Source organism: Narcine bancroftii, chromosome 3 (assembly GCF_036971445.1).
Source record: "Narcine bancroftii isolate sNarBan1 chromosome 3, sNarBan1.hap1, whole genome shotgun sequence".
Classification (NCBI taxonomy): Eukaryota; Metazoa; Chordata; class Chondrichthyes; order Torpediniformes; family Narcinidae; genus Narcine; species Narcine bancroftii.
In genome coordinates this window covers 249,032,946-249,060,257 of record NC_091471.1, presented here as the reverse complement: position 1 = coordinate 249,060,257, position 27,312 = coordinate 249,032,946, and the positions used below count along the sequence as shown (strand labels likewise).

General features: G+C 42.5%; 2 protein-coding genes across 6 annotated transcripts in view; one reads left to right on the top strand and one right to left on the bottom strand.

Annotated features, from left to right (window-relative positions):
• Positions 1–14,627, top strand: part of alkbh7 (alkB homolog 7) — a 44,630-nt gene extending 30,003 nt beyond the window's left edge. Inside the window, exons 5-6 of one of the 2 annotated variants that reach the window (XR_011354307.1) lie at positions 8,884–9,017; positions 13,864–14,627. The gene's annotated coding sequence lies outside the window, so the exon portion shown is untranslated. The remainder of the gene's footprint in view (positions 1–8,883; positions 9,018–13,863) is intronic. The other variant, XM_069927502.1, reaches the window with a different exon arrangement.
• Positions 281–22,180, bottom strand: gtf2f1 (general transcription factor IIF, polypeptide 1). Of its 4 annotated transcripts, none has more exons than XM_069927490.1 (15): positions 21,889–22,180; positions 18,885–18,927; positions 18,077–18,123; positions 17,519–17,591; positions 16,591–16,713; positions 13,357–13,550; positions 13,107–13,277; positions 10,819–11,021; positions 9,532–9,682; positions 6,708–6,766; positions 5,946–6,068; positions 4,892–4,965; positions 4,668–4,803; positions 2,292–2,418; positions 281–1,533 (listed from the first exon to the last, which is right to left on the bottom strand). In XM_069927490.1, the coding sequence occupies exons 2-15, from the start codon at positions 18,894–18,896 to the stop codon at positions 1,323–1,325; spliced, it is 1,704 nt and encodes a 567-aa protein (XP_069783591.1). In that variant the 5' UTR covers positions 18,897–18,927; positions 21,889–22,180; the 3' UTR covers positions 281–1,322. The 4 variants fall into 4 exon arrangements, with proteins under 4 accessions (XP_069783591.1, XP_069783593.1, XP_069783592.1 ...); XM_069927492.1 differs by lacking the exon at positions 21,889–22,180 and adding an exon at positions 21,201–21,859; XM_069927491.1 differs by lacking the exon at positions 21,889–22,180 and adding an exon at positions 21,096–21,190.
• Positions 22,181–27,312: the final 5,132 nt, after the last annotated feature.

Below are 27,312 nucleotides of genomic sequence, written 5' to 3'. Positions count from 1 at the left end.
AATGACCTGTTACCATGCTGTATGTTTAAATTTAATTAAACATTTAACCTACCCGGGACACTGAACTTAATATGTGGGGGATGAGGGGGAAAGAAGCAGAAAATGGAATATTCTGGGAAAATGAATCCTAAGTAATCCAACATTTTCTGCTTTTGTTTCTAATTTCCAACATCTGCAGATTTTTTGATCTTCATTTCCTGCGGAGTCTGTGTCCACCTGCACCCATTGCCCACCAGTAGGGCAGCCATACCTGACCCAGTGACTGTAGTCATGAAGCAAATGGGATGAAAACCATCGGCTCTTTTATTTGAGGAATGGTCCTGCCTGAGAAACAAACTGACATTACAACCAAACCATTCCAGTGTCAACAACAAACAAGGCAGCACTAGGGTACTCGAATCTCGTGCAACCTTCACCCCTCCCAGTGCTGGCTTTAGAAAGCAGCCCACAATACCAAACACAAGCATAACCCAGGGTCACTCCTGCCCCCTTGCCCAGGCCTCGGTTTGAGCAGTAGGTGCCACTTGACACATGCACTGATCTCAGTCCTGGTTTCTTTGTTCCAGCAACTCCCTTTGACAGAGCTCCTGTGGACCAGCAGAATGATTGGCCAGTGTTGGTAATGGGGAAGAGGAAAGATGGTGGAGAATGGGGCTGGGAGAAGGGGGTTTCCTGTGGTCATTTCTACAATTTGGAGTTGCCGGCCATGCTACATATACTTTTCAAACTAAGCATTTTGGTCCCCAACCTTTTGGACAGTGGTTCTCAACCTTTTCCTCCCCCTCACATACCACCTTAAGTAACCCCCTTACCACAGCACAGCACCGAGGCATAGGATGCCATAGGGATTATTTAAGGTGGATTGTGAGTGGGGGGAAAGAAAAAGGTTGAGGACCACTGCTTTAGGAGGAATGGTCCTTTTCAGGAACAGAGCCTTTCTTGCGATTCCAGGGCATTCTGACCAAAGTTTATTGCCCGTTTGGGATGAGGGAGTCCGAGCTCCACTAACTTGAGGTCGTTTTCTCTCCAGCATGGAGACCACTGCTTCTTACTCCTCTGGGCCACTTTTCCAATTCTCACACCAGTGCCACCCCCCCACCCCCCAAACCATGACTGAGAAATGCACCCCAATCCTCCCCCCAGCCGGGTTAGATGCATCTCAAACTCATTCCAGGTCCAGTCCTCCAACCCTCACCCAATGAGCTAGGCTAGGAGGGTGAAAGAAAAACACATGAACCACAACTATGCAAGGTGACAGACTGTTGGGATCATCCCTTATATGCTAGGGGTCAGAGATCTACATACACACACTGGCCAAGGCCTTAGTTGACCTCCTTCAGGAAGAAGTGCATCTTGTCGTTGATCATCTTCCGCTCGGGGTTTAGCTTTTTCAGGATCTGCGCCAGCACATTTACAGTTTGTTCACTGCTTAACCCGGTTTTCTTTGTCTGGAACTTCTTCAGTAGGTCCTTGGTGGTCATTGGCTTCCGGGTGAGATATCGACGTACAGCCTCTTCCGTCAGCTGGATATCACTGGAGGGAGAGTAGATTATGGTTAGCATAACGCTGCTACCATGCCAGTGACCAAGGGTGCTGTCCGTAAGGAGTCTGTACGTTCTCCCCCATGACTGCATGGGCTTCCTCCGGGTGCTCTGGTTTCCTCCCACCCTTCAAAATGTACTGGGCTGGAGGTTAATTGGGATATTTGGGTGGCACGGGATCGTGAGCCAGTAACCAGGCTATATGTTTCAATTTATGACTACAGAGTCACTGAGCACGAAAACACATCCTTTGGCCCAGCAAGTCTAATGACATCAACCAAACGTTTCAGTCTTGCCACATTCCCATAAACTCTCCCCATTTTCTACACATTGGGGCAAGTTAAAGCAGTAAATTAACCCATCCACATGTCTTTGGGATTTGGGATGTCAGGGGGAGAGGTACCCAAGTCACAGGCAGAATGTTCAAACTCTGCACAGGCAGCACTGGAGGATTGATCCTGGGCAGGAGGAGGTATGAGAGAACTGTTCTCCCAGTACGACAGTGCCACCCCAGAAATGGAGGCCAATTAGCCTCTTAATGATCAATCCTGCCCAGGTCACTGCAGGCCAAAGCACATCACTCTCCACAAATCCAGCTCATCAATAATTCACCTTCCCAACCACCTCCCTTCCAGGTATTTCAGAATCACCTTTATGTTTCCTCCTATCATCTCGCCTATCCCTGCAGCCCCTCGTTCCTGTGGCTGAACCCCCCCCACCCAGACCCGCTCCACGGGTCCTCGCACTTACTTGCTGCTCGGCGTGGATTTTCCGGACTGCGGTTGAGGTGTGGATTTACCAGACGCTGACTGTGCTCCTCCATCCAATTTCAACCGTTTGGCCACAGGAGTTTCTGCAGATCCGGTCTGCCGTTTCCCTGGGATTGAGGTGGTGGGGGGGGGGGGGTGGAAAACAGAAGATAAATCAATCCTATGCCCAGATTTAAAACCATCTTCATGACCCCTCATCTGGAACTTGGACCCTCCCCATCTGGAGCCTAGACCCCCATCCCTCTCTCTCCTGTCCTCCTATCTATATCCACCTATGGCCTTTTGGCTGTTGGCCTGTGCTCCTCCTTTCTTCCCACCTCCCCCTGCCTTTTTGTTGAGGCACCTGTCTGCTCTTGGCTCATATTTTGACGAAGGCCTCCTATAGATGCTGCGGGACCTGCTGAGTTTCTCTAACTACAATCACAGCATCTGCAGACTTCCTTGTTTCAACCACCTCCCTGCACCTGGAGAATTAATCCCCACCCATACTGTACCCAGTATCCTTCATATTCCTTTAGTTTGAACCTCTGCATTCCTTCTGCAGATCACTATACCCAGTGCCGATATACAGTAAAACCCCTGATATCAGGCACCTATGGGGATTGGTAGATGCCAGATAAGTGAATTTTCTGGTTGCTTGAGACTTACACTTACAATGCCTAACTAATACAGCTGCATTAAGAATAAACGGTTTAAAAGACAAAAATACTATACTGTACTTACACTAAACAAACTTCACTTACATGAATATATAAACTTTAAAGCATTTTACTTTATTTTCAGTCATTTAACCGTCACTGCATCTGCGGGTTCCTCCCCCTCCACGGAGCCAGCCAAAAGACGAAAATAACATTATAGATAATTAAACTCCCCTCCCCCAAGTTTACAGATGAAGCCTCTGACTGGGGAGACGCTTACTAAGCAGTGATGAGGAGACTCTTTCAGAGAGTCCCCCATGGCGAGCAGCATCGACCAGTTCTTCATCCTGGGCAACGCCATTGCTGTTTCACACAACTTTATTTAAACAGCTGCTATGAGCAAAGCACGGCCAAGGCTCTCCACTGGCTGAATATTTGCTCCTATCTTTACCAAATGTTTATGTGTTATTTCCGAGAAATTTACAATTTTAAACTTGCCTATGTTTTACCTATTATTTTATTTGTATCAATTCTATCTATTTATTTATCTTTTTTTTTGCCATTTGCTTGAATTCTGAATACCAGGGGTTGGTACATCAGGAAATAACAAATAGAAGTTGAACGTAGTCACAAATTGTTCAACATTTAAGATTATGGCTGATCTTTTACCTCAGCATATTTCTGCATTAACTGCATCCCCCCCTCGATGCCTTTAATATCGACAAACCTTATCAATTTCTCCCTTGATAATGCTCAGTCAGTGAACCTCTAGATATCCCTTGGGTAGAAGATTCTCTACCCTCTGGATGGAAAAAAAATCTTTCCTTGGCTCAGAATGGGCCATACTCTTATGGAGTGTGTGATCACCCGAGTGGGGAGGCAACAGCCTGTCATGCAAAATGAGTAATTTGTATTTTTCAATGACATTGCATCTTATTAGATGTGAATAAGTACAGTCTGCTTAATATCTCTCCTCATAGAGAAAACTCATAATCAATCTTTACTTCCTCCACTGAAAGTTTATTGTCCCTTAAACAGGGTCGCTCGAACTGTATACAATATTCTAGGTGCCCTCTCATCATTCTCTCGATTTCCAGTAGGATGATCTCAACTTTGCCTTAGAGGCCAATACTCCTAATTTATGCTCAACAGTAATTTGGTGACATCCACAACAGTGACAACTTTTAACACATCTCATCTGGTGTCCTGCACTTCAATTACAAAATTCGACATTGCAATTAAACAGGAAAGTCTGCAGATGCTGTGATTGCTGTACCACATGACTCAGGTGTGGGAGAAACTCAGCAGGTCACACAGCACCTACAGCAGTCATCCCCAAAGTGGGGGCGGAGAAAAGATCCAAGGGGGCGGTGAGGAAAAAGGGGGCAGACCGAGCGGTTTTGGCCAACTGAGCCCGCAACGATCATCGTTGTGCTATCCATCGGGTGAGGAGGGGGTGGAGTGACTGGCCAGCGCACAACCGCTCAGGAGTGTAAAAACCATGAAGACAGTGTAATTACAGGTGAGATGTAAATTTACCTTTTCGTATTGATAAATAAATTGGTTTACTCTAAGTTTTATTTGTGAAATACATACACTTGTTTATAGGGTTAGATGAGTTGTTGTTTTAAATAAGATCGCGTCTCTTGCCTGCCCTGTGCCACCCTCCAGACCATGTACTCTTTCACCAGATCTGTTTCCATGATCTCCCACCTCACCTTGTTCCAGTTTGCTGGCTGCTGCTCTGAGAGTATTTGAGGTGTTGATTTGCGGTGTGGGTGTTCCAGGGCGACTATTCCCACGTGAGCTGTTGTTTGAACCTCTCCAGTCTTTCTTGGGAGGAGTTTTCTTTTTCTTCAAACAGAAGCAGAAACAGAAGGAAGGTCAATCATCCATCAGATTCCACGGGGAGTGGCTCTGGATTCTACGAGGAGACACTCACCAGCATGAAGAGAGCAGAGGCAGCCTCGGACTCGATGTCACTTTCGTCTGATGATTCAGACTCCTCGCTGCTGTCTGCAAAAAGCACCAATGATGTGTTTGACTTGTCATAGGGTAGGTTTCGGTCAACACTGAGAGTCAGGGGGTGAGTTCTACATTTAAATTTAGGCAGACAGCACAGTAACAGGTCCTTCTAGTCCATGCCGCCAAATTACACAATCCCGATACGTTTTGAAGGGTGGGAGGAAACAGAGCACCCAAGGAAAACCCATGCAGACACAGGGAAAATGTATAAAATCCTTACAGACAACACCAGATTCAAAACCCTGCTCCCATCGCTGGTGCTGTAACCGTCTTGCACTAATTGCTAGGCTGACCTTGCCACCTTTCTGCTTCGAGGGAGTGGGCAGTGTGTTGTGGTCTCAGTAAACAAAAAACTAACTCTTCTCCAAGGACGCTTCTCCTGACAAGAGTCTGAAATCACTAACAAGCAGACAATTGTCAGAGATGATAGTTTGCCAGTTTACATTAATAATGTGCCCAAATTCACATGAATGAGTTCCACATTAGTCCCCCATCAATGGATTCCTTCAGTCAACTCCAGTGTCCAAAATCACTAAGACCCAAAGTGACCAGACACTGAGTTACAATCCCAGGGCAGAAACCTCCATCTCTCCATCTGTAGAGAGAGCTTTGGAGCTGAAAGTCTTGGGCAGGATACAAATGTCTACATTCATGACCCTGGGATAGAAGTGTAGAGGGAAGCACAGTGGAAAGGAATAGTGCTCCCCAGAACTGCCTGAGGCGCCACATGCAGGGAGAGGGGGCTTGGAAGATTTTGGGAAGTGACAGGAGATGGGACCAAGGTTATTGCATGTAGGAAAATGAGGGACTAGCTGGTTCATGGGCCTAGATCATGGGCTTCTAGCAACCCAGTGGGGAGCATGACAGAAAAGGGGGAGACAACTAGAAGAAGCAAATGATAAGGCTGCTCCACAGCACAATTAGATCAAGGGACCCAGTGAAACACGGCACAAACAGATCTCAATCCTCACCTTTTTTCTTCTTTTCTTTTCTCTCGGGTCCTGTGGATTTTTTCTCCTCCTCATCATCCTCTTTCTCTTCTGTTGGCTTCTCCTCTTCACTCTCCTCACTGCTCTCAGAATCTTCGTCAATGCCTGTAAAAAAAAAAAAAATCTCAAAAACTCAAGCCACCACAGGGTTGGCGGATGCAGAGAGTGTTGCCAGTTTCTCGGTCTTCCCTGTGACAGATCTTCCGGGCCTGCACCCAACAGGGGTTATCCTGCTGAGTACACACAGAATTTCAATAATCTCAAAGCACAGCCCATCCAAAGAAATAGATTCTTTTATTACCTTGGTCAATATCCAATGTATGTATGCCTGTGGGATCATGCCTTCCACAAAGGCAGACATTTTATCCAAGGAATAAAAGCTTTTGTGCTTTGAAATTCTTCCCCGTATTATGGGCTGGTCTAGTAAAAACAGCAAATGCCTCTAAGCAAACTATGAGAAGCTAGAAGGACTCAGGGAGCCAGGTAGCAACCATTGAGAGAAATGAACAATGTTTCTGGTTGGATCAGGACCCTTTCTTGAGACTGCGAAGCTGGTGGGATTCAGTGGGCTGGGCAGCATCTGTGGAGAGAAATGGAGAACAAATGTCCCTCCTTTGTTTGCCAGGATGACACAAACCTAGTCACACCCAGCACGTGAAAGCTAATGGAAGCAGCTCTCCCACCACAAACATCACCTGCTTGGGCCTGGGTCACGAACAGTCAACAGCATCAGTATGCATTTACCTTTTGGCCCATCTTCTTTTTCAGGCTTCACCTTTTCTGTCTCCACTTCATTATTATCACTAAAAATCAGAAAGTTATTGTGAAACATTAAGATCTATTCATCACTGATTCCAGGAATGAGGGGGTTATCTTACGAGGACAGATTGCGTGGCTGGCTTGGGACTATACTCAGCAGAGTTTAGAACGATGGGGGGGGGGGCTATTACTGAAACACATAACATTATGAAAGGAATGGGTAATAAGGAAGCAGCAAGATTGTATCCTCTGGTAGGTGAGACTAGAACTGGGGAACATGGCCTGAAAATTCAGGGAAGTAGCATAGTGACGGCAGAGGTGAGGAGAGCCTTATCAAAGGTGAACCCAGACAAGGCGGTGGGACCAGACAACATATAAAGGACTACCAATTGACAGAGGCCCTTACAGGCATCTTCAACATGACAATGCAGCAGTACATCATCTCTGCAGGTTTCAAGACAGCCTCTATCATTCCAGTACTAAAGAGGGCGTCAGTAACAGGCCACAATGTGGCACTGACCTCCACCATTATGAAATGCATTGAGCGTTGGGTGATGGAATGCATCAAAGCACACCTCCCAGAAATGCTGGATCCATTTCAATTTGCCTACAGACAGAACAGTTCCATCAATGATACCAATAGCCTCATCCCTCCCTTCTGTTCTGACTACCTGGAGAATGATACATCATAAACCAGGCCACTGTTTATCAACTTTAGCTTGATGTTTTCAGAGGCTGATGGAGATGCTGTCCTCGTAGGGACTCAGCAACCCTCTCTTTAACTGGATTCGGACTTCCTAACAGAAAGACCACTGTCTGTCTGGGTTGGTAGCAGAACATCGAGCACCATCACCATCACTGGTGCTCCTCAGGGCTGTGGCCTTAGGTCACTCCTGTTCATGCTACTGACCCACGACTGCATCGCCAGATCCAGCTCAAACAGTGTCATCAAGTTTGCAGATGACATAACAGTCGTCGGCCTCATCAGCAACAACGATGAGTCGCTCTACAGAGAAGAGATGGAAAATCTCGTGAAATGGTGCGAGAATGACAACCTGAGTCTCAATGTGGACAAGACATAGGAGTTAACTATGGGCTTCAGGGGGACCAGGAACGACCACCCTCCACTACACATCAACAACTCAGTATTGCAGAGAGTTCACTTTAACACGTGACCTATCCTGGACACACATCTCCTCATAGGTCAGGAAGGCGCAACGGCAACTGCACTTCCGTCGAAGACTGAGGAGAGTAAGGCTACCGGCTACCATCCTATCAATTTTCGACATGAGCTCCATTGTGAGTGCCCCGACTAGCTGCATCAGTTTGGTACAGTTGCAGTAGGACCATTGGATCAGGGGTCAATCCACAGGATCATGAGGAGTAGAGGGAGCATCACTGGAGTTCCCCCCCCCCCCCCCCCAATCGACGTGATCTATCCAGATCATTGACTGAAGAGCGCGCACAAAGTAACTGAGGACCCCTTCCACCCTGCACACAGCATCTTTCAGCTGCTCCCATCAGGGAATAGAAGAGATCCAGGAGGATCAGAGCCAGCACCACCAGGCTGAGGAACAGCTTCTTCCCACGGGCAGTGAGAATGCTGAACGAGCAAAGGAACGGCTCCCACTCACCCTCTGAGACTCTTACTCGTACAAAGCAATATTGATTTAATTTTATATATGCAAATATATTGTTTGCCTCTATGTGTGTTATGCCTGGCTGTGTATCTGCATGTTTTTGCACGAAGGACTGGAGAACGCTGTTTAGTCCGACTGTACTTTGTGCAATCGGATGATAATAAACGAAATTAAGACAGATGAGGAGGAACTGCTTCTCCTAAAGATTTGCAAATCCCTGGAATTCTCTGCTAAATGATATAATAGAGCCTGCCATTAAATCTATTTAAGATAGAGAAAGATATTTACATTGTTGGGGAATCTAAGATCACAGGGAACAGGCAGGTAAGTGGAGTGGAGTCTACAATCAGATCAGCCATGATCTTAATGAATGGCTCAAGTGTGACCTACTCCTAATCCCATTTCTTATGTTTCTAACATCTCATCCGGGTATTTGGGTTTTTATCAGAATACATCAAATTTCAATCAGGATCTTGCATCATTAATCCTCAACGGGATCCCTCTGTCCATCTTGAATCTAGCCAAGGTCCCATGACATCATCTCTTTGGAATATACTGGTGAAGACTTGTGGAAGACGCAGTGTGGATCATGTGACCTCTCCGGCTGGAACCTGGTCAGAAGTTACCTCACCTGCCAATCAAGTCCTGCCAACAGGTTAGCACACACCTGGTCCCTGGCTCCTTTAATGATCTCACGGACTGGCACTTTAAAGCCCACCATGTGTGGACCATCTGCCTATTTTATTCTTCCCCTGGGACGAACCCCAGCTCCACTCTACACTGTGAACCACGAGTCGTTGGTAGTTGTGCGCAGACAAAGAGTGGGGAGCTGTGATATTGTGTGTCTAGAAATCACTTCCTAGTTACAAGCTGTGCCTGCACTATATGAAGGGGGTGGTAGACATCGGATGCTGTAACTTGACTGCAAAGCTTTCTATCCGCGAGAGAAAGTCCAGACTCATCATCCCGGGGCTCGTCAAAATGCTTTCTTCACACGTAACAAACCCTCATATTAAGTAGTCTCATGATGAGTGCGCAGCTTTGAATCCAACCACCAAACACCAACCTCCTGTGCTGAACCTTACTCCCAACAGCAGCTCCCCTGCAGGGAAAACCCACTTCCATCCCCCTCTGAGCAGGAGCAGCTGACAACCAGAAAGAGCACGTACCTGGAATCATCGTCGGAGATATAATCCACTTCCTGACCCTCGAAATCACCATCATCGCTGTCCTCGAACGCCTCGTCATCCGAACCTTTCTTCTTTTTCTTTGACACAGCTTTCCCTTTCTTCTTGGCCCTTGTGTCTTTTTTGGTATCACCTAGTGAGGACAAGTTACAGGTGTGAAGCAGTCAGCCTGTTCACAGAGCTCTCCTGTCCCAGAAGCCTCAGGTCTGCTCATGACTGGAACACAGCCATGAAGTTTCCCAGGTCATGACTAATCCTGCCAGAATGGACAATGGAAGTCAGTGGCATCCATAACAGACTGAGATTAGTCTGAACATTGATAACACTAGACAAACATTTTTTTTTCCAAAATGTTTGCTTCTTGAAAAAAAAATTGGGTTTTAAGATAGACAACTTCAAGCTGAACACAAAGATAACTTCAGATTTGCTGCATCATGTAGGAAGTTGGAGAAACAGTTTTAAAAATTGAATTTAGCATGTTGATGCTGATACATTGTGTTAAATTCAACTGATCTAAAAATGTTTTGCCACTGATTTACATTTGTATTCCAGATCTGGTGCCTCTCGTGTCAGTGTCCAACAACAGAGTTGTCCTGATACATCTTTTCCACGGTCGCTATGTCCTGGTGAAACCTTTCACCATATTTGTCACTGACTGCACCAAGATCTACAGGGAAGACGTCCAAGTGTGAATGCAGAAAATGAATTTTAAATGACATGTTGCACTTCACGGTTTTATACGTTTGAAGTAGACTTAAAATATGATGGGAAAATCACAAAAATAGGTTATATCTAAAAAAAATGTATGTGATAGGAAAATTTTAAGCAAATTTTGTGATCAGCAGCCCAAAATCCATAAAATACACCCAAAAGTGGTCAGGAAGCAAAATCTTCATTGTCCAGTATCAAGTAGATCCTCCAGTATTTGGAATCCAAAATATGATATTTGTGGTGAAACATGTGGAGGTGAAACTAGGAATATCCAAATATTGGATATTTGATCCCAGTCTCCAACCCTTCTTTGGTTCCCGGGCAGTGTGATTACAGTACACTCAGTAACCCACTCCTCATGGGAATGATGGAATAATATCATCTTTTCCCCCACTCCTGGGCACCTGCACACACAGGTTCCCTCCCTGCAGCAGGTGTACACCTCTCAGCCAAGGCACAGGACCTCTGCCTCGCTTGAATTACAGGGCCACACAGCAGATCCCGTGTCCCATTAAGGCGGATCAACCTTGACATACAGGACGGTGTGACAACACTCACTTTCATTGCCACTCTCTCCATCACTTTCATCTGAGCTCATTTCCAGGTCATCTTCCAGTTCATGGATTCGCAGGTCATTTCCTTTCTTCTTTCTCTCTTTGCTTTTCTTTACCTTCTCCTCCTCCTCTTCCCCATCATCTCGGTCCTGCTCCTTCAGCCTCTTCTGCAACATGATGCTGAAATGGTTCACCACCTTGTTGCGCCTGAGTGACAAGAAGCCATGTTGGGGCAGTCCCAGGTGGCAAGCAACAGGAAAGAGAAAGGAATGAGCAATTACAGGTGTTTGTCTGTCTGTATCAGATTTCCCACTCAAATCCGTATGTGGAAATGAAAGGCAGACACTGTTTCTAAAGAGCCAGACTAGCAAGGCTTTCCAGTTTGGTTCTGTTACTGATCATGATGTAGAATGAGGGGAGATTTGATAGAGGTTTACAAAATTATGAGGGGTTTAGACAGAGTAAATGTGAGGAGGTTCTTTCCACTTAGATTAGGAGAGATAAATATGAGAGGTCATGGCTTTACGGTGAAAGGAGAAAGGTTTAGGGGGAACTTCTTCACTCAGAGAGTGGTGGGAGTGTGAAATGAGCTTCTATCTGACATAGTAAATGCAGATTCACTCTTAAGTTTTAAGAATAAATTGGATAGATGTATGGATGGAAGAGGTCTGGAGAGTTATGGAATGGGTGCAGGTTGGTGGGAATGATGTTTCAGCATGGACTAGAAGGGCTGAATGGCCTGATTTCTGTGCTGTAGTGTTTTATCAGGCATAGCCATTGCCTCAAGGGGCCAGAGACCCAGGTTCAATATGCCCTCAAGTGCAGATTTCACAGTCTGTGAATGGAGAGGGAAGGAGGTAGAGAGCTGGAGAAAAGAAGGGAAAAGGAGTGAAAAGTAGGTTAGCAGAAACTAATGTCGTCAATGTTATTGACGTCTGGTTAGAGAAAATCAAGTGTTGTTTCTCCAATTTATGGATGTGTTATAGTACGAGAGGCCATGGACAGATGTGTGAGCGAGCACATAATCTGTGAATGGAGAGGGCACTCCCTCCCTTATCCACCTATTACCTCTTGCCTTGAGGATCGTGCTCCTCTCTCTACCATTTTGCTCATCCCTTGATGAAGGGCTCAAGCCTGAAACGTTGCTTATGTATCTTTACCGTTGCTATATAAAGTATCTTGTTTGACCAGCTGTGTTTCTCCAGCTTTGTGTTTTTGCTACATGTAGGACATTTGCAGGATCTTCCTGTAAAGGGATCCCCCCCCCCCCCCCCCTCCCAGGTGCTCGAGTTTCCTCCCACATCACAAAGACAAGCAGGAATGTCAAATTGCCTCTAAGGTGTAGAAGAATGACAAAAATCAAAGGGAGCTGATGAGAATGTGGAGAAATTTTAAAAAAAATCAGATTAAAGCTTTGCCAGGGGTCTGCTCCAGATTCTGAATTAATGATCCCAGTGATGTGTAGGAATGGACGGCCCAACATGAAGATTAAAATAAGTATTACTTTTACACATCCAACTACTGTTATTGTGGGTTAACCTGGGGCTTGCCAAAGGAATGTTTGATCCTATTATGAAATTAAAAAAAGCTATAAAATTTATTTGTAATGGAAAGTAAGTTTACCACACCATAATTAGTCTCAGTTGTGAGGAGCTCAGATAAATTTATAAATTTAAATTTAGACATATAGCATGGTAACAGGCCCTTCTGACCCACGAGTCCATGCCACCTAATTACACCCAATTAATTTACCACCCCAGGTACACATTTGAAGGGTGGGAGGAAACTGGAGCACCCAGAGGAAACACTGAGAGGGCTCTGTCTAACACAACCACCTTTTCTTTTCTCTGGGAGAACGTATAAACTCTTTGCAGACAGCACCGGAATCGAACCCTGGTTGCTGGCGTTGTAACAGCTTCTGCTAACCATGCCACCCTGTGTGTTATGAAAGCAGAATTAAAGTATATAATCAATATCCACTGGCTCTTCGAATGGAGTAGGGTCAAGAATGAAAAGTTTGGAGAGGTAGATTGATAGGAGGGGATAATGGGGACATGGACTGGATGCAGGCCAGTGGGACAAGGCAGAATAATAGATTGGCACAGCCTAGAAGGGCTGAAAGGGTTTTTTTTTTCCTCTGCTGTAATGTTTTATGGTTCTATGTTCATTTAACCTCAGCAGAATGGAACTCAGGTTTAGTCAATGCCAATCAATGACCAAGAGACTCATAGTGCGATTACTTATTTGAACGCAGAGGTAAGCCCAAGTTTATGGACATGCTTAAGGCTTTACCTTCCCCACTCCTCCTCTGCCTCCTCTGCAGTCAAAGTCTTGTGCTTCGCCACTGGGACAAAATTATACCAGGCGTGAACAGGAAAGGCTTCAAAGGCTCCATCTGGACACTGCGTGAAGATGTAGTAGGATGCATTTTCAGTAACTCCGCCTTTCCTCTGACCTTTGAACCTGAGAAAAGAAAAGGTGGTTGTGTTAGACAGAACCCTCTCAGTCTTTGCCTGCCCAAATTTCTGGCAGCGTTACTTACTTCCGCCCCGCCTTCCCATTAACTTTCAGCAACCATGGCTGATCTTCTGCCTTAAACTCTCGTGTAACAATCCCAAACTTCTTCTTCCTCGACTCCTCTCGCAGTTTTTTCCCAAACTCACTGCCAGCGCCAAATACTGGCTGCTCCTCTTCCTGATAGATCTTCTTGTTACTGAGATCACGCTCCATTTTAGCCTACAAGGAAATTGAAGTTTAATATATTAGCCGCCAACAGCAGAGGAAAGTATTTACAGCCCTTATTCCCATGCTATATCTCTAAATTGTGATTATAAAATTTAAATTCTAAACAAAAAGACAACCAGACAAACATAGAAAGAACAAAACTACATCTTAATTACTCTGCACATGGACATTTTACTTTCTGAACACTTTGGGGTGTATTTTATGGATTTTGGGCTGATCATGAAAAGCACCTTAAAATTGTCCTATTTACCCTTTTTTGAAAAGAATATAACCTATTTTTGTGAATTCCTGTCATATTTCTCAGATGATTCAAGCAGAGAAAACCATGAAGTGCAACATGTCGTTGAAAATTCATTTTTTGCTTTCCCACTTGGACGTCCTCCCTGCTGATCTTGGTGCAGTCAGTGACGAACACGGTGAAAGGTTTCACCAGGACATTGTGACCATGGAAAAGTAGTATCAGGGCAACTGAAATCTCATCAATGTTGGCCGACTATTGTTGGACACTGACACAAGAGGCATCAGATGCTGAGTATAAATGAAAATCAGTGGCAAAACATTTTTAGGTCAGTTGAACTAACGCAATGGGTCAGCATCACCATGTGACTAAACATGTTAAATTCAATAAAAGTTCATTGAATATTTCTCTAATTTTCTACATTATGCAGCAAAACTGAAATTGTGTTCAGCTTGAAGCTCTCTATAATCATTTTTCTTTTCAGGAAGCAAACCATTTGAAAAATTTTCTTGCCCAATGTAATGGTCACAGAAAGTGCTGACACAAAGCCATTTGGCCTATCATGCATTCTTCAATAAGAAGACAAGCAATCTAATCCTAATACTGCACCTACTACTGAAATGCATATTCAAGTTATTCCACCCTTTGCATGAAAATAGTTCTCCTTACCTCCCCTCTATTCCTTCTACAAATTTAAGTGTGTTCCTTTGTTTTTGGCTAAGGGATATAGGTCTATCCTGTTTATTCTCAGCCCCCCACATAGATTCTTATCCAGGAGTGTGATCTATGTAAAAGAGTCCTTTATTGACACAATATACAGCTTGCCTATATTTTGTGCTGTGATTTAACCAATGTCAACACGTCGACAGATACTAGGTACTATCCTCTACAATAGTTCTTCACATACATAGTGGCAGGGTGCATGGAACGCACTGCCAGCAACAATAGTGGAGGCAGGTACAATTGAATCTTTGAAGAGACTATTGGATAGGTGCATGGAGCAGAGAAAAATGGAGGGTTACTTCAATTGAGACACCACGGTAACAGGCCCTTTCAGCCTATGAGCCCATGCCACCCAATTATGCCTGTGACCTACAAGCACTGATACATTTCGAACTGTGGAAGGAAACTGAAGCACCCAGAGGAAACCCATGCAGACACGGGGAGAATGTACAACTCCTTACAGGCAGTGTCAGATTCGAAACCTGGTCGCTGGCGCTGTAATAGTGTTGCTGCCTTAGTTATGAAGTATGGAAACTCTAGACAGTTGATAGAGTAGGTTATTACTTCGGCACAATACTGTGGGCTAAAGGGCCTGTACTGTGCTGTAGATTTCTATGCTCCAATCATCCTCTTCACATCAACCCAATCATCCTTTATATTTTAAAATTAAAAGCTCAGGTGTACAAAGTAGCCAAGAGCAGTGGGAAACTGAAGGATTGGGAAAACTTTAAAAGGCAACTAAATGGGAAATAAGGAAAGGGAAGAAGGGTTATGAAGGTAAATTAGTACAAAATATAAAAAGATAGCAAAAAATTTTATAAATATAAAAGAAAGAGGGTGACTAGAATCAACATAGGTCCTTTGGAAGATGAGAGAGGGAGATTGATATTGAGTAATGAGGAAATGCCGAGGCATTGAACAGATATTTTGTGTCAGTCTTCACAGTGGGAGACACGTCCAGCATGCGAAATAGTGGTGATAGGGATGAGAAGGGAGGTGAGGGCCTTGATAAAATAATTGTTACAAAAGAGATCATGATGAGCAAACTAATGGGACTGAAGGCGGACAAATCCCCTGGTCCTGATGGGATGCATCCCAGGGTACTGAGAGAAATGGTAGGAGTTATAGTTGAGGCATTAGTCGTCATTTACCAAAATTCTCTCGTATCTGGGCATGTCCTGGCACATTGGAAGATAGCAAATGTTACACTACTTTTTAAAAAGGGATGTAGGCAGAAGTTGGGTAACTATCGGCCAGTTAGCTTAATATATGTAGTCAGGAAAATGCTTGAAGCTGTCATTAAGGATGAAATAGCGAGACATTTAGAGTGAAGGGGTTCCATCAGGCAGACACAGCATGGATTCAGAAAGGGCAAGTCTTGTTTGACAAACTTGCTGGAGTTCTTTGAGGATTTAATGAGTGCGGTAGATAGAGGGGAATAGGTTGATGTTGTAGATTTGGATTTCCTGAAGGCATTTGATAAGGTGCTGCACAAGAGACTTATCAATAAGAGACAGATGAATGGAGTCGGGGGAAGTATATTGGCAGGAATGGAGGATTGGTTAACTGACAGATGGCAGAGCGTTGAGATAAATGGGTGCTTTTCTGATTGGCAGACAGTGGTAAGTGGGGTGCCACAGGGGTCAGTGCTGGGCCCAGAGCTGTTCACCATTTATATTGATGATTTGGAAGAGGGGACAGAGCCAAGTTTGCAGATGATACTAAATTGAGTGGAAAATCAAATTGTACAGAGGATGTGGAGAGGCTGCAGAAAGATAGTTAGGTGAGTGGGAAAAGGTCTGGTAGATGGAGTACAATGTTAGTAAATGCGAGGTCATCCACTTTAGTAGGAAAAATAGAAGAGCAGATTATTATTTAAATGGTGGAAAAATTGCAGCATGGTGTAGAGCAGGAGTTAGGAGGGCCTGAGCATGAATCACAAATAGTTGGGTTGGAGGTACAACAGGTTATTAAGAATGCAAATAGAATGTTGGCCTTCATCGCTAGAGGAATTAAATTCAAGAGTAGGGAGGTCATGCTGCAACTATACAAGTACTGGTGAGGCCGCACCTGGAGAATTTTGTGCACATCTGGCCTCCATATTTGAGGGAGGATATACTGGCCTTGGAGGCAGTCCAGAGGAGTTTCACCAGGTTGATCCCGGAGATGAGGGGGTTGACCTATGAGGAGAGACTAAATCATTTGGGATTATACTCACTTGAATTCAGAAGAATGAGAGGAATGATGGAAGGGATAGATAAGAGAGAGAAAAATGGTTTTCACTGGTAGGTTAGACCAGAACTAGGGGACACAGCCTCAAGGTTTATAGGACTAGATTTAAGAAAGAGATGAGGAAAAACTTTTTTTCCCAGAGAGGTAAATCGGTAGAATTCTCTACCCAGGGAAGCAGTTGAGACGACTTCATTAAATGTATTTAAGGTTCATTTAGATAGATTTTTACATAAAAAAGGAGTTGAGATATAGAGAGAAGGCAGGTTGGTGGAGTTGAGTCAATTATGAGATCAGCCATAATCTTATTGAATGGCGGAGCAGCTCAATGGGCCAGATGGCCTAATCTTGCTCCTATTTCTTATGTTCTTATGTATCCTAATATAGGCCACCTATCCAGGTACTCCCAATCCAACAAGCCAATCCCACATATCCCTCTCCCTAGTCCCTTTCCAACAACTAAACACTCTCGGGACATTCCCCTACCTCCCTTCCCCAAAATATTCCCTTCCCTCCCTGTTTCCACATGCTCTCCAACACACCCTCTCAGCACCCAGAATGAGAATTCTCACCACAATCCTGCCAACCCCTGATCTTCAATCTTGCCTCTCTCCTCCTTCAGGCATCGACTTGTGCAGTCCTCCACCTCTGCTCATTCATTCCCCCAATCCCCGCCAAACTCCCACCTCAACCCTGCTCACTTTCTTCCCTTGCAGCAAGTGTACTGGCATTTCACCCCCCCCCCACCCCCACCACCTTTGGGCTGTACCTGGGTCCACGTGGAGAAGTTTATTTTATCAGCAGCGTTGAATGCCATGATGTTGTACTTCTTGTTGTTATTCCTATAAAGGGAGGGATATTCATCATTTTAAAATGTGATCAGACTCACTGTCCCCAGGCCCACCACTCCTTTAATCCTCCAACACTCCGTAATGTTCACCCACTGTCCCAGCTAAATCCCCTTACTCCCATCCCATCTCCACCATCTGCTCTCCATCTCTCACACAGCAGCACATCACCCTTCCATCAAATGACCTTTAAACCTTTTCTTTGCCCTCCTCTCCCCACAAACTTGCCTTCCTGCTGCTCCTCACTCTCAACATCCATTGCAGCTCCACAACCCCTTCAGCCACCCTGCTCAAATGAAACAGTTTCGCCAAACAGTCACTGGCTGCAGCCCACTCAATCTCACCCCAACCACACACACATGTACACAACCACCCTGATAGGAACTTTGCCAGAGATTCATTGCTGGAATTGCTCAGCATAAACCCGACTGCTATGCTCATGTGACATGTCAGGGATCCCCAAACATGGCAATACTTACTTGGGCACACGGACCGTGTACTCAGTCACGGCCTGGCTGCTGGAACCCTGTCAAAGAAAAGCAGTGATCAGCAGTGGCCTGGAAAATTCTGCAATCTCCACCGGTGATTCAGTTATAACACTTCATTTCATGTGCTCACTTCACGATCCAGGCAAGTGGAACTGGATGAGATTCAAACCTCTCCTTACCTTAAAATATTTATATCCTTCATGTTATCACATAAATTTACAGGGCCTGCTGAGTGTAGAGGAAGTGTGGGATGAGGGTCTGAGTGACTTTAGAGGGAGTGTTGGGACAGGGGTCTGAGTAACTTTAGAGGGAGTTTTGGGATGGGATCTGACTGAGTTTAGAGGGGGAGTTGGGACAGTGGTCTGAGTGAGTTTAGAGGGAGTGTTGGAACAGGGGTCTGAGTGAGTTTAAAGAGAGGGATGGAACCAAGACCCTTTGTCATTTTAAAGGGTGCAAGGGAACTTGGAGCACGTGAGTTTAAAGGGAGCAGAGAGATCAAGATCCTGGTGAGTCAGACACCAAACCATTAGGATTTCCGAACAACAGAATAGCAGATTATCAGTTTTACCACTGTCGCTTCCAAATGAAATTGGATACACACTTGAAAAGGAGAAATTTGTAGGTTACAGGAAAATTGTAAGACACGTTCACAAAGTGCCTCTTTCCATATGGTACAACATAGCATGCAAAGAGGTCTGACAATGTGCTCCAAATAAAAGTTCCACAGTGTTCAGTCCTTCCAACAATAACCCTCCATCCTCCAATACCAAAGCCCACTTTGGTCATCAGACCTACTTACCAGATTTGCCATGATGACGGCCTGTTACCACTTCCAATTGGATCTGTAAAAGTAGCAGAAATAAAGATGAATAATTCAGGTTACCCTCCACCTTCCTCTTCACCATCCATCTCTCAATCTGTAGCAGCGTGAGTTGGACAGGACAACAACATTTTCAAATGACAAAAATGTTGAAGAGCAGTTAGCACTTAGGAAGATAATAATGGATTTCAAGAGGTCAAAGGCAGAGTAAGGAGATGGGCACATCAGATAAAATTCAAAATATAAATGTGAGGATGACATGTTTTGGTGGGAAAATGAAACAATGACACATGCTTAAGTTAAAAGGAGACGCGTGATAATCAATTTACCTGCGCACAAATTTTTGCAGCTGACAAAAGCCAGGAAGTTAAAGGCCATGAAAAGTTTGGACAGGTCAGGGGAAAGAGGAAAGTTACTTGATGGATTCCAGAGATGAGCGACTATAGCTCCATGCAAAGACCAGAGGTCTTCCATGTCAAGGTGATGAGAACATTTAATGGAGGTTCTTAAATCTTGAAGGTTTAAGGTGTAAAAAAAGAATTTATTCGGTGAAGGGCTGAAAACCAGAGCTCTGAGTTTAGGCAATTGGCAAGAGTTGACCTGACAGATTTTTTTTTTAAATGCACTGAGTGGTAGGGATTTTAAATATTCTGTCAAATAAGACAGAGGAAACAGCCATCGAAAGAGAATTGGATAAATAATGGGAGGAGAAGAATAGAGGGAAAGAGGAAGATGTATATTGTGGATGCATTCCTAATGATCTTTCAGGCCCAGTCCGGGAAAATCACAAATGTCACCCCACTTTTCAAGAAGGGAATGAGGCAGCAGAAAGAAAATTATAGACTGATGTCAGTGATTGGAAAAATGTTGGAGTTGATTGTAAAGGATGAGGATATGGAGTACTTGGAGGCACATGACAAGATAGGCCAAAGCCAGTATGGTTTCCTTAAGGAAAAAATCTTGTTTGACAAACTTATTGGAATTCTTTGAGGAAGTGACAAGGCTGGATAAGGGAGATATTGTAGATGTGTATTTGCATTTTCAGAAGGCATTTGACAAGGTGCATCACATGAGGCTGCTAAAGAAAATCAGAGCCCATGGTATTGCAGGAAATATTCTAGCATGGGTAGAGCATTGGCTAATTGTGAGGAAGAATTGGATTACAAGGATCATATTGGCTGCCAGTTGCTAGAGGTGTTCCACAGGGGTCAGTGTTGGGGCCACTTTTTTTAAAATGTTGTAATTAATGATATGGATTTTGGAATGAATGGCTTTGTGGTCAAGTTTACAGACAATATGAAGAAACGTAAAGGAGTAGGTAGTGTAGAGGAAACACAGAGGGTGAAGAAGGACTTAAATTAGGAGAATGGACAGAGAAGTGGCAAATGAAATACTATGTCAGGAAATGGTAGGAAAAGGAAATGGGCAAACTATCTTTAAAATGGAGAGAAAAATAAAAATACCCAGATACAAAGGGACCTGGGAGTCCTTGTGCAGGACAGCCTGAAGGTAAACTTACATGTTGAGACGGTGGTGAAGAGGGCGTGCATTTCAAGAGGAATAAAATATCAGAACAGAGATGTGATCTGAAGGCTTTATAAGGCACCAGTGAGACCTCACTTGGAGTATTGTGTGCCGTTTTGGGCTGCTCATTTAAGGAAAGATGTGCTGATGTTGGGAAGGGTTCCAAGGAGGTTCACTAGGATGATTCAGGGAGTTGGTTATCAAATGAGGAGCATTTGACAGCTCTTGGCTTGTATTTGTTGGAAGTTAGGAGAATGAGGGAGGGATCTCATTAAAACATTTCAAACGTTGAAAAGCACAAACAGGGTAGATGTAGAAAGGCTGTTTCCTATAGTGGAAGTGGTTTTCAAATTTTTTCTTTCCACTCACATACCATCTTAAGTGATCCCTATGCCATAGGTGCTCTGTGATGAATAAGGGATTACTTAAGGTGGTATGTGAGTGGAAAGAAAAAAAATTTGAAAACCACTGTCAAGGGCACAAATTTAGGATTAAAGGACATCCGCTGAGAACAAATGTGTAGGAATTTCTTCAGCCATTGGAAAGGTGGGTGGGAGGGGTAAATATGGCACAAACATCGGGTTGAAGTTCACCATGGCCTTCAATTTGCCATCAGAGTACTTGGCTGACTGAGGAAACAGATATTTGATGATCAACATCTCATACCTAGCACAGAATACACAGTCTATAGTGAACAGTGTTCTTCTGAGCCCCTACGGGCACTTCAAGCTGCTGGAACAATGCTGAATCTACAAAATCCTCAAACCGTACCAAGTGGATGAGTAAATCAACCATCCCAGACTAACAAGTCAAACACTGAAACCAAAGTTTCTCCAGTTAGGTACAGAGGCCAGATCAGATTGTTTGCTTGAGACCAGATTCTTGAAAACTACATTTCATTTTAAATTCTGAGTGGGGGGCAGAAGAGCAGTGAGGGCGTGGGTAGGTGAGTGGGGGAGGTGGTTTCCGGGGGAGGGGAGGGGGTCGGTAGGGGAGGGAATAGTGAGGGCGAGTAGGTAGGGGAGGGAGCAGTGGGGGGGAGGGGTCGATAGGGGAGGGAACAGTGAGTGGGGATTGGTAGGGGAGGGGGTCAGTAGGGGAGGGAGCAGTGAGAGGGGATCGGTGGGTGAGGGGGTTGGTAGGGAGCAGTGGAGGGTGTTGGTAGGGAGCAGTGGAGGGTGTCGGTAGGGGAGAGAGCATTGAGGGGGGTCGGTAGGGAGGAATGGGGGGGGTTGGTAGGGGAGGGGGTCAGTAGAGGAAGGAGCAGTGGGGGGGTCGGTAGGGGAGGGGCGAGAGGCGCATGCGCGCCGGGGACTCTTAGTGGCTCTTTTTCTTCTCCGTGGGATGGAACAATCGATAAAATGATGCCGGCCCAAGTGCGGAAAGGACAGGACGATGATAAACCACTAACGGAGTATCCGACTGTAACCCCCACCCAACCGCTCCATCGTCAACTTACCGAGACCCGGGTCCGACACCCAAACCAATCCCGCCGGACATCGGGTCCGTCACTTATTCGTGCCGGGTCCGCCACTCAACGCCTTCCCATCGAAATCGGGTCCGGGTCTAAATTCCATGCCCGTTCACTGATTCAGACGTGGGAAACTCTTCTCATGACGGAACTCGATCTGCTATTGATTCGACGATTCGATGTTGTTCTTCAGTCTTTATAACGTGTCGTTTAAGTTCCCCTGGTCAATTCACTTCCCACCATTGAAGTTGACTCCTCCATAAAATCTTATTAAGGCATAGTCATCGTGGGCAGCTCAAAGTTATCATTTAATGCCAAGCAGGACATTGGACTCTCAATGTCAACAAAACTAAGGAAATGATTGTGGACTCAGAAGGAAGTCAGGGGAACACGACCCAGTCCTCATCGAGAAGATCAAGAACTATATGTATTCTGGAAGATTGCCATTATATAATAATCAACTTGTTCCTTTTACGGTCTCCAATGCCACTTTGAAACAGTGGGAAAAGAAGGGAATAAAAAATTTATCTGATTGTTTTTCTGAGGGTTGTTTTTGTTCCTTTGACGAATTACAAAGGAAATATGGTATTAGTGCAAATTCTATATTTGTATATTATCAATTAAGATCTTTTGTAAAACAGTTATGTGGTCGACATATGATTTTATTACCTGAATCTAGTTTTGAAGAATATGTACTTTCAATACCAAAAAAGGGATATATATATCTGATTTGTATTGTATTTTACAAGAAATTGTTAGTAAAAAAGACTGGGATAAAGATAAGTTGAAATGGGAAAAAGATTTAGGACATAAGATAGCTGAAGAAGCTTGGATGGAAATTTGTCAGTATTCAGAAATTAATTAACGATGATTAATTATAATTTTATTCATCAGCTATATTTAATGCAGGAGAAATTAAAAAAATTTGGTCTTAGTAAGTTGGATTCTTGTTTTCGTTGTGATCAGACGGCCAATACTTTTTTGCATACTGTTTGGCTTTGTGATCGATTGCAACAGTTTTGGAAAGGTATTCAATCTATTTTTAACAGTTTATATAATATCCATCTTGTATTAGATCCCGATATATTTTTATTAGGGAACATGCAATCATTAATTGATTTAGGTTTAGAGGATTATCAGATTTCCTTTATCTATTTAGCTTTAGTCGTGGCTAAGAAATGTATAGCACTTACTTGGAAAGATAAAAATATACTAACTTTAGATAAGTGGTATTTGGAGATGAAATTTTGTTTGACTATGGAAAGGATATCTTTTTCAATTCAGGATAGGATGTCTTTTTATAAGTTAAAGTGGACTCCGTTTGCTAATTATATGCATTTAAGTTTGATTTAAATATTATGTTTAAGCGTGATATTTTAGTATTGATTAAAAAAAATTTTTGTTGTTAGAATTTTTTTAGGTTAAGTTTTATCTCTTTTTTTTGTAAGTGGGTATTTTTTTTCCATAGATAATATTGTTAATTTTATTAACTCTTCACTCTTTATTTAGGGGGGGGAGAGGGCTGGACTAATTTTAAGTTAGATTACTAATATTGTGTTACAATTAATGGGGGGGGGGGTTATTTTGTGTAGTTTTCTGATGTAATATTGTAATCATACCATTTTAATTTTTTTTAATTTTTCTTTAAATGTAATTCTCTACTGCATTCATGTTATAAAATTTTAAATAAAGTCTTCAAAAAAAGAGAAGGTCAAGAACTTCAAATTCCAGGGTGTCAACATCTCCGAGGATCTGTCCTGAAGCCTCCACATTGATGCAATAACAAAGAAGGCTCACCACCGGCTATACCTCACCAGCAAGGTGACTGAGGAGATTCGGTGGAAAGGATTCTGGCTGGTTGCATCACTGCCTGGTATGGAGGTACATGCTTTCAGGACAAGAATGAACTCCAGGGGGTTGTTAACTCAGTCTGCGACATCACAGGCACCAGACTTCACTCCATCAAAGAAATATACGAGGCAGTGTTTTAAAAAAGCCTCTATCCTAAAAGACCCCCATCATCTGGGCCACACCCTCTTCACTGCAACCTTTGGAGCCTAGACAAGCATTCAATGGCACAAGGTCAGCTTCTTCCCCACTGCCATCAGATTCCTGAATGATCAATGAACCATAGACACTGCCTGACTTTTCGTGGACTATTATTTTTTTTAAACTATTTATTTGTTCAAAAAACAAATAATATGACATACGCAGCAATTAAACATAAACATGAACTTTTTTTTATATAAGAAAAAAACCCTCCCCTTCAGCCAACTCTCCTAAGGAGAGCCATAAAAAAAGAAAAAAGAAAGAATATTAAAGAAAAAGTTAAATATACATATTAAAATCTAGTCAATATAAATTGAAATGTAAATATTCTGAGTATAACAGCCACATTAATAAAAAAATTAATTATCATGCAAAACATATGTAATTTTTTTCATTATTAAACAATATTTCATCTCATTATGCCATCTATTAATATCAATCATATTTTTATCTTTCACGTACTAGCAATACTTTTTTTCGCTACGGATAAAGCTAAATATACAAAAGCAAGCTGGAACTTATCTAATCCCAAACCTTTCAGAGGTTGCAAACTACCCAATAAAAATACTGTTGGATCTAATACTATTTTAATCCTATACGTATTCTAAAAACGATTGAATTTTCTTCCAAAAAGATTGTATATGTATACATAACCAAACAGCATGAAAAAAAAGTTCCAACCGTATCACCACGTCTAAAACACAAATCTGATTCATGAAAACCATTTAAAATTTTTTTTCAGGTGTCAAATATAATTGATGTAAAAAATTGTAATTATCATTGCATAATGTGCATTTATCAATCTCGTCACACTATCATAACAGATATCTAACCAATCATCTTCAGAAAAAATAAAACCAATATCCGCTTTCCATTTAATTTTAGATCTATCCCATTCCTTTTTATCCATACCATCTTGTATTATTTAATACATAGATGAAATATAACCCTTCTCTGATACCTTCATAAGAAAAGTCTCAAATTTAGTCATTTTAGGTAAAATCATCTCTATCAAACATCCATTTTACTAAAGATCGAATTTGATAATAAAGAAATAAAGTTCTTATCAATACCTCATCTGATTAAAAGATAAAAACTTACCTCTCTTTAAAACAGTCTCCCAAATTTTTCACACCTTTAAATCTCCAATGCAATAAACTTTGATTAGGTATTTAAAAAGAAATAAGTTGATTATTATATAACGGAATCAAAGCCAATAATTTACCCCTAGAGCCTGTCATTTTATTTTTCTTTATCCATAACTTCATTAAATGTTTTAGTATAGGCACATTATATTGTTGTAACAAATTTATATTCCATCTAAACAAAAATTGATGTATTTCAAATTCAGAAATACTTGCCATCTCAATTTTAGCCCAACTAGGAGGCCGTACTAAATCCATCAATGAACTAATAAATTTAAGTTGGGCTGCTTCATAATAATTTTGAAAATGTGGTAAACGTAATCCCCCTAATTCATATTTCCAAGTTAATTTATTCAAAGCTACTCTCAAAAATTTACCCCTCCATAAAAACTCCGTAACCATTTTATTCAAATCTGAAAAAAAATTTTTATCAAGTAAATACGGAATAGATTGAAACAAATATTGTATACGCGGAAAGATATCCATCTTAATTGTATTTATCCTACTCATTAAATTAATAGGTAAATCTTTCCATTTGATTAAATCAGTTTTAATTTTCATTAATGGAGCATAATTTAATTTATATAAAGATTGATAATTAACATTCAAAATTACACCCAAATATTTAATTTGATCAGTCCACTTCAAATTAACAATATTCTTATAAACTGAATAATCTCCTTTACTTACCAGTAATATTTTATTTTTTTCCCAATTAACTTTATATCCAGAAAGACATCCATATTATATTAAACAATCCTTCAAGTGCAAAAGTGACTGAGCTGGGTTTGTTAAATAGACTAATACATTATCAGCAAATAAATTAATTTTATACTCCTCATCTAAAACTTTCATACCTTGTATCTGTGTATTTTGTCTCATCAGCTGTACTAAAGGTTCAATCACTAACACAAACAAAGTTGGTGATAAAGGACAACCTTGACGAGTTGATCGAGTCAATTTAAAAGGTTCCAAAATCAAACCATTCGTCAATACTCCAGCTACCGGTTTACTATATAGAGCCCTAATCCAACCAATTCATGCACTATTGTTATAGTAATGTTGTAAGATGGTTCTAATATTAATGTTTGCTCTACGATGCTGCTGCAAGACACCGATTTTCATGACTTGTTCATGACAATAAATCCTGATAAAAACTTAACAGTAGAGGTTTGCTGAGAACCTCTTGCAAAATGAACAGCATGTGGAACATTTATAGCCAGTTGATTAATTGTGCAAGTGCAAAATTGTGATTCACATTTTCAAGGGTCAAAGCAGAGCACTTAAAACCAGCCCTATTTTGTTGACACAATCAAACAGCCAACTCAGTCTCAACATGGCTGCACATTTAGATCAGCCTTGCACTGAACAAGAATTGACAATATAAGAGTTGCACCCTATTGCCTGCTCAAATTGGCACACGTTCCCTGTGAGCAAGCCTTCATAAGATGAGCATTTTTTAAAAAAAAAAACCTTTTGTGAATGATTGTCTCAGAAAATTTGCAAATTGTGCTGGTGATGTTCTGCTTGTGCATTATTCCTAGAGAGCTGGTTTTGACCACACAGGCCAGTGGCACATAATGTTCAGGTAAGGTGGATTGCACCTTTCCAAGTTGGAGAAGGAACTGGTCACTGTGTATCATAATTCAGCCCTTCCTAAGAGTATTGTTACGGAGCCCAGAGGACCCCACAAACCAGCAGCAATAGATATGCACCACAACACAGGGTTACTTAAACAAAAATAGTTTTAATTATAATTGAACAAGAAAACAGAATTAAACTCTTATTACTTAACCTACCTAACTACTTAATCCCCCCCCCCCCCTCTAAGCACAGGTGTGTGTAATGTTTATTTAAGATTAGAAAAGTTCTTTTCAGTCCAATCTCACTGGTTGAAGGCGATTCTTGTACTGTGCACAGAAGTTAGCATTAACAAAGTTCACCAGTCTTTGGTGCTTAACAGGCAAATGATTACCACTCAGGAGGGTTCTTGCTGGTTTTCAGATTCCTTTTCCAGGACATCCGCAACTGATTCCTTCTCAATTAGTCTTGCAGAGAAAACTTGCTCCCTTCAGGGTTCTCCAGATGATCCCCTTTCTTTCAAGTCACCTTTCAAACCGCCAATCTCCTCCTTTGACCTTCCAAAATTTACCAGCTTTGTCTTTCTGGAATAGATTTCTCTCTCCGTTTCACACCCTTCTTCTCTGAGAGCAAAACT

Excerpts from the sequence above, each read along its gene's own strand:
- gtf2f1 (XM_069927490.1), bottom strand. Across the intron at positions 11,022-13,106 it reads GCAGAGGAGGAGTGGGGAAG|GCGCAACAAGGTGGTGAACC; the intron begins GTAAAGCCTTAA and ends CTTGTCACTCAG. Across the intron at positions 2,419-4,667 it reads AGCCAGCAAACTGGAACAAG|GGAAACGGCAGACCGGATCT; the intron begins GTGAGGTGGGAG and ends CCTCAATCCCAG.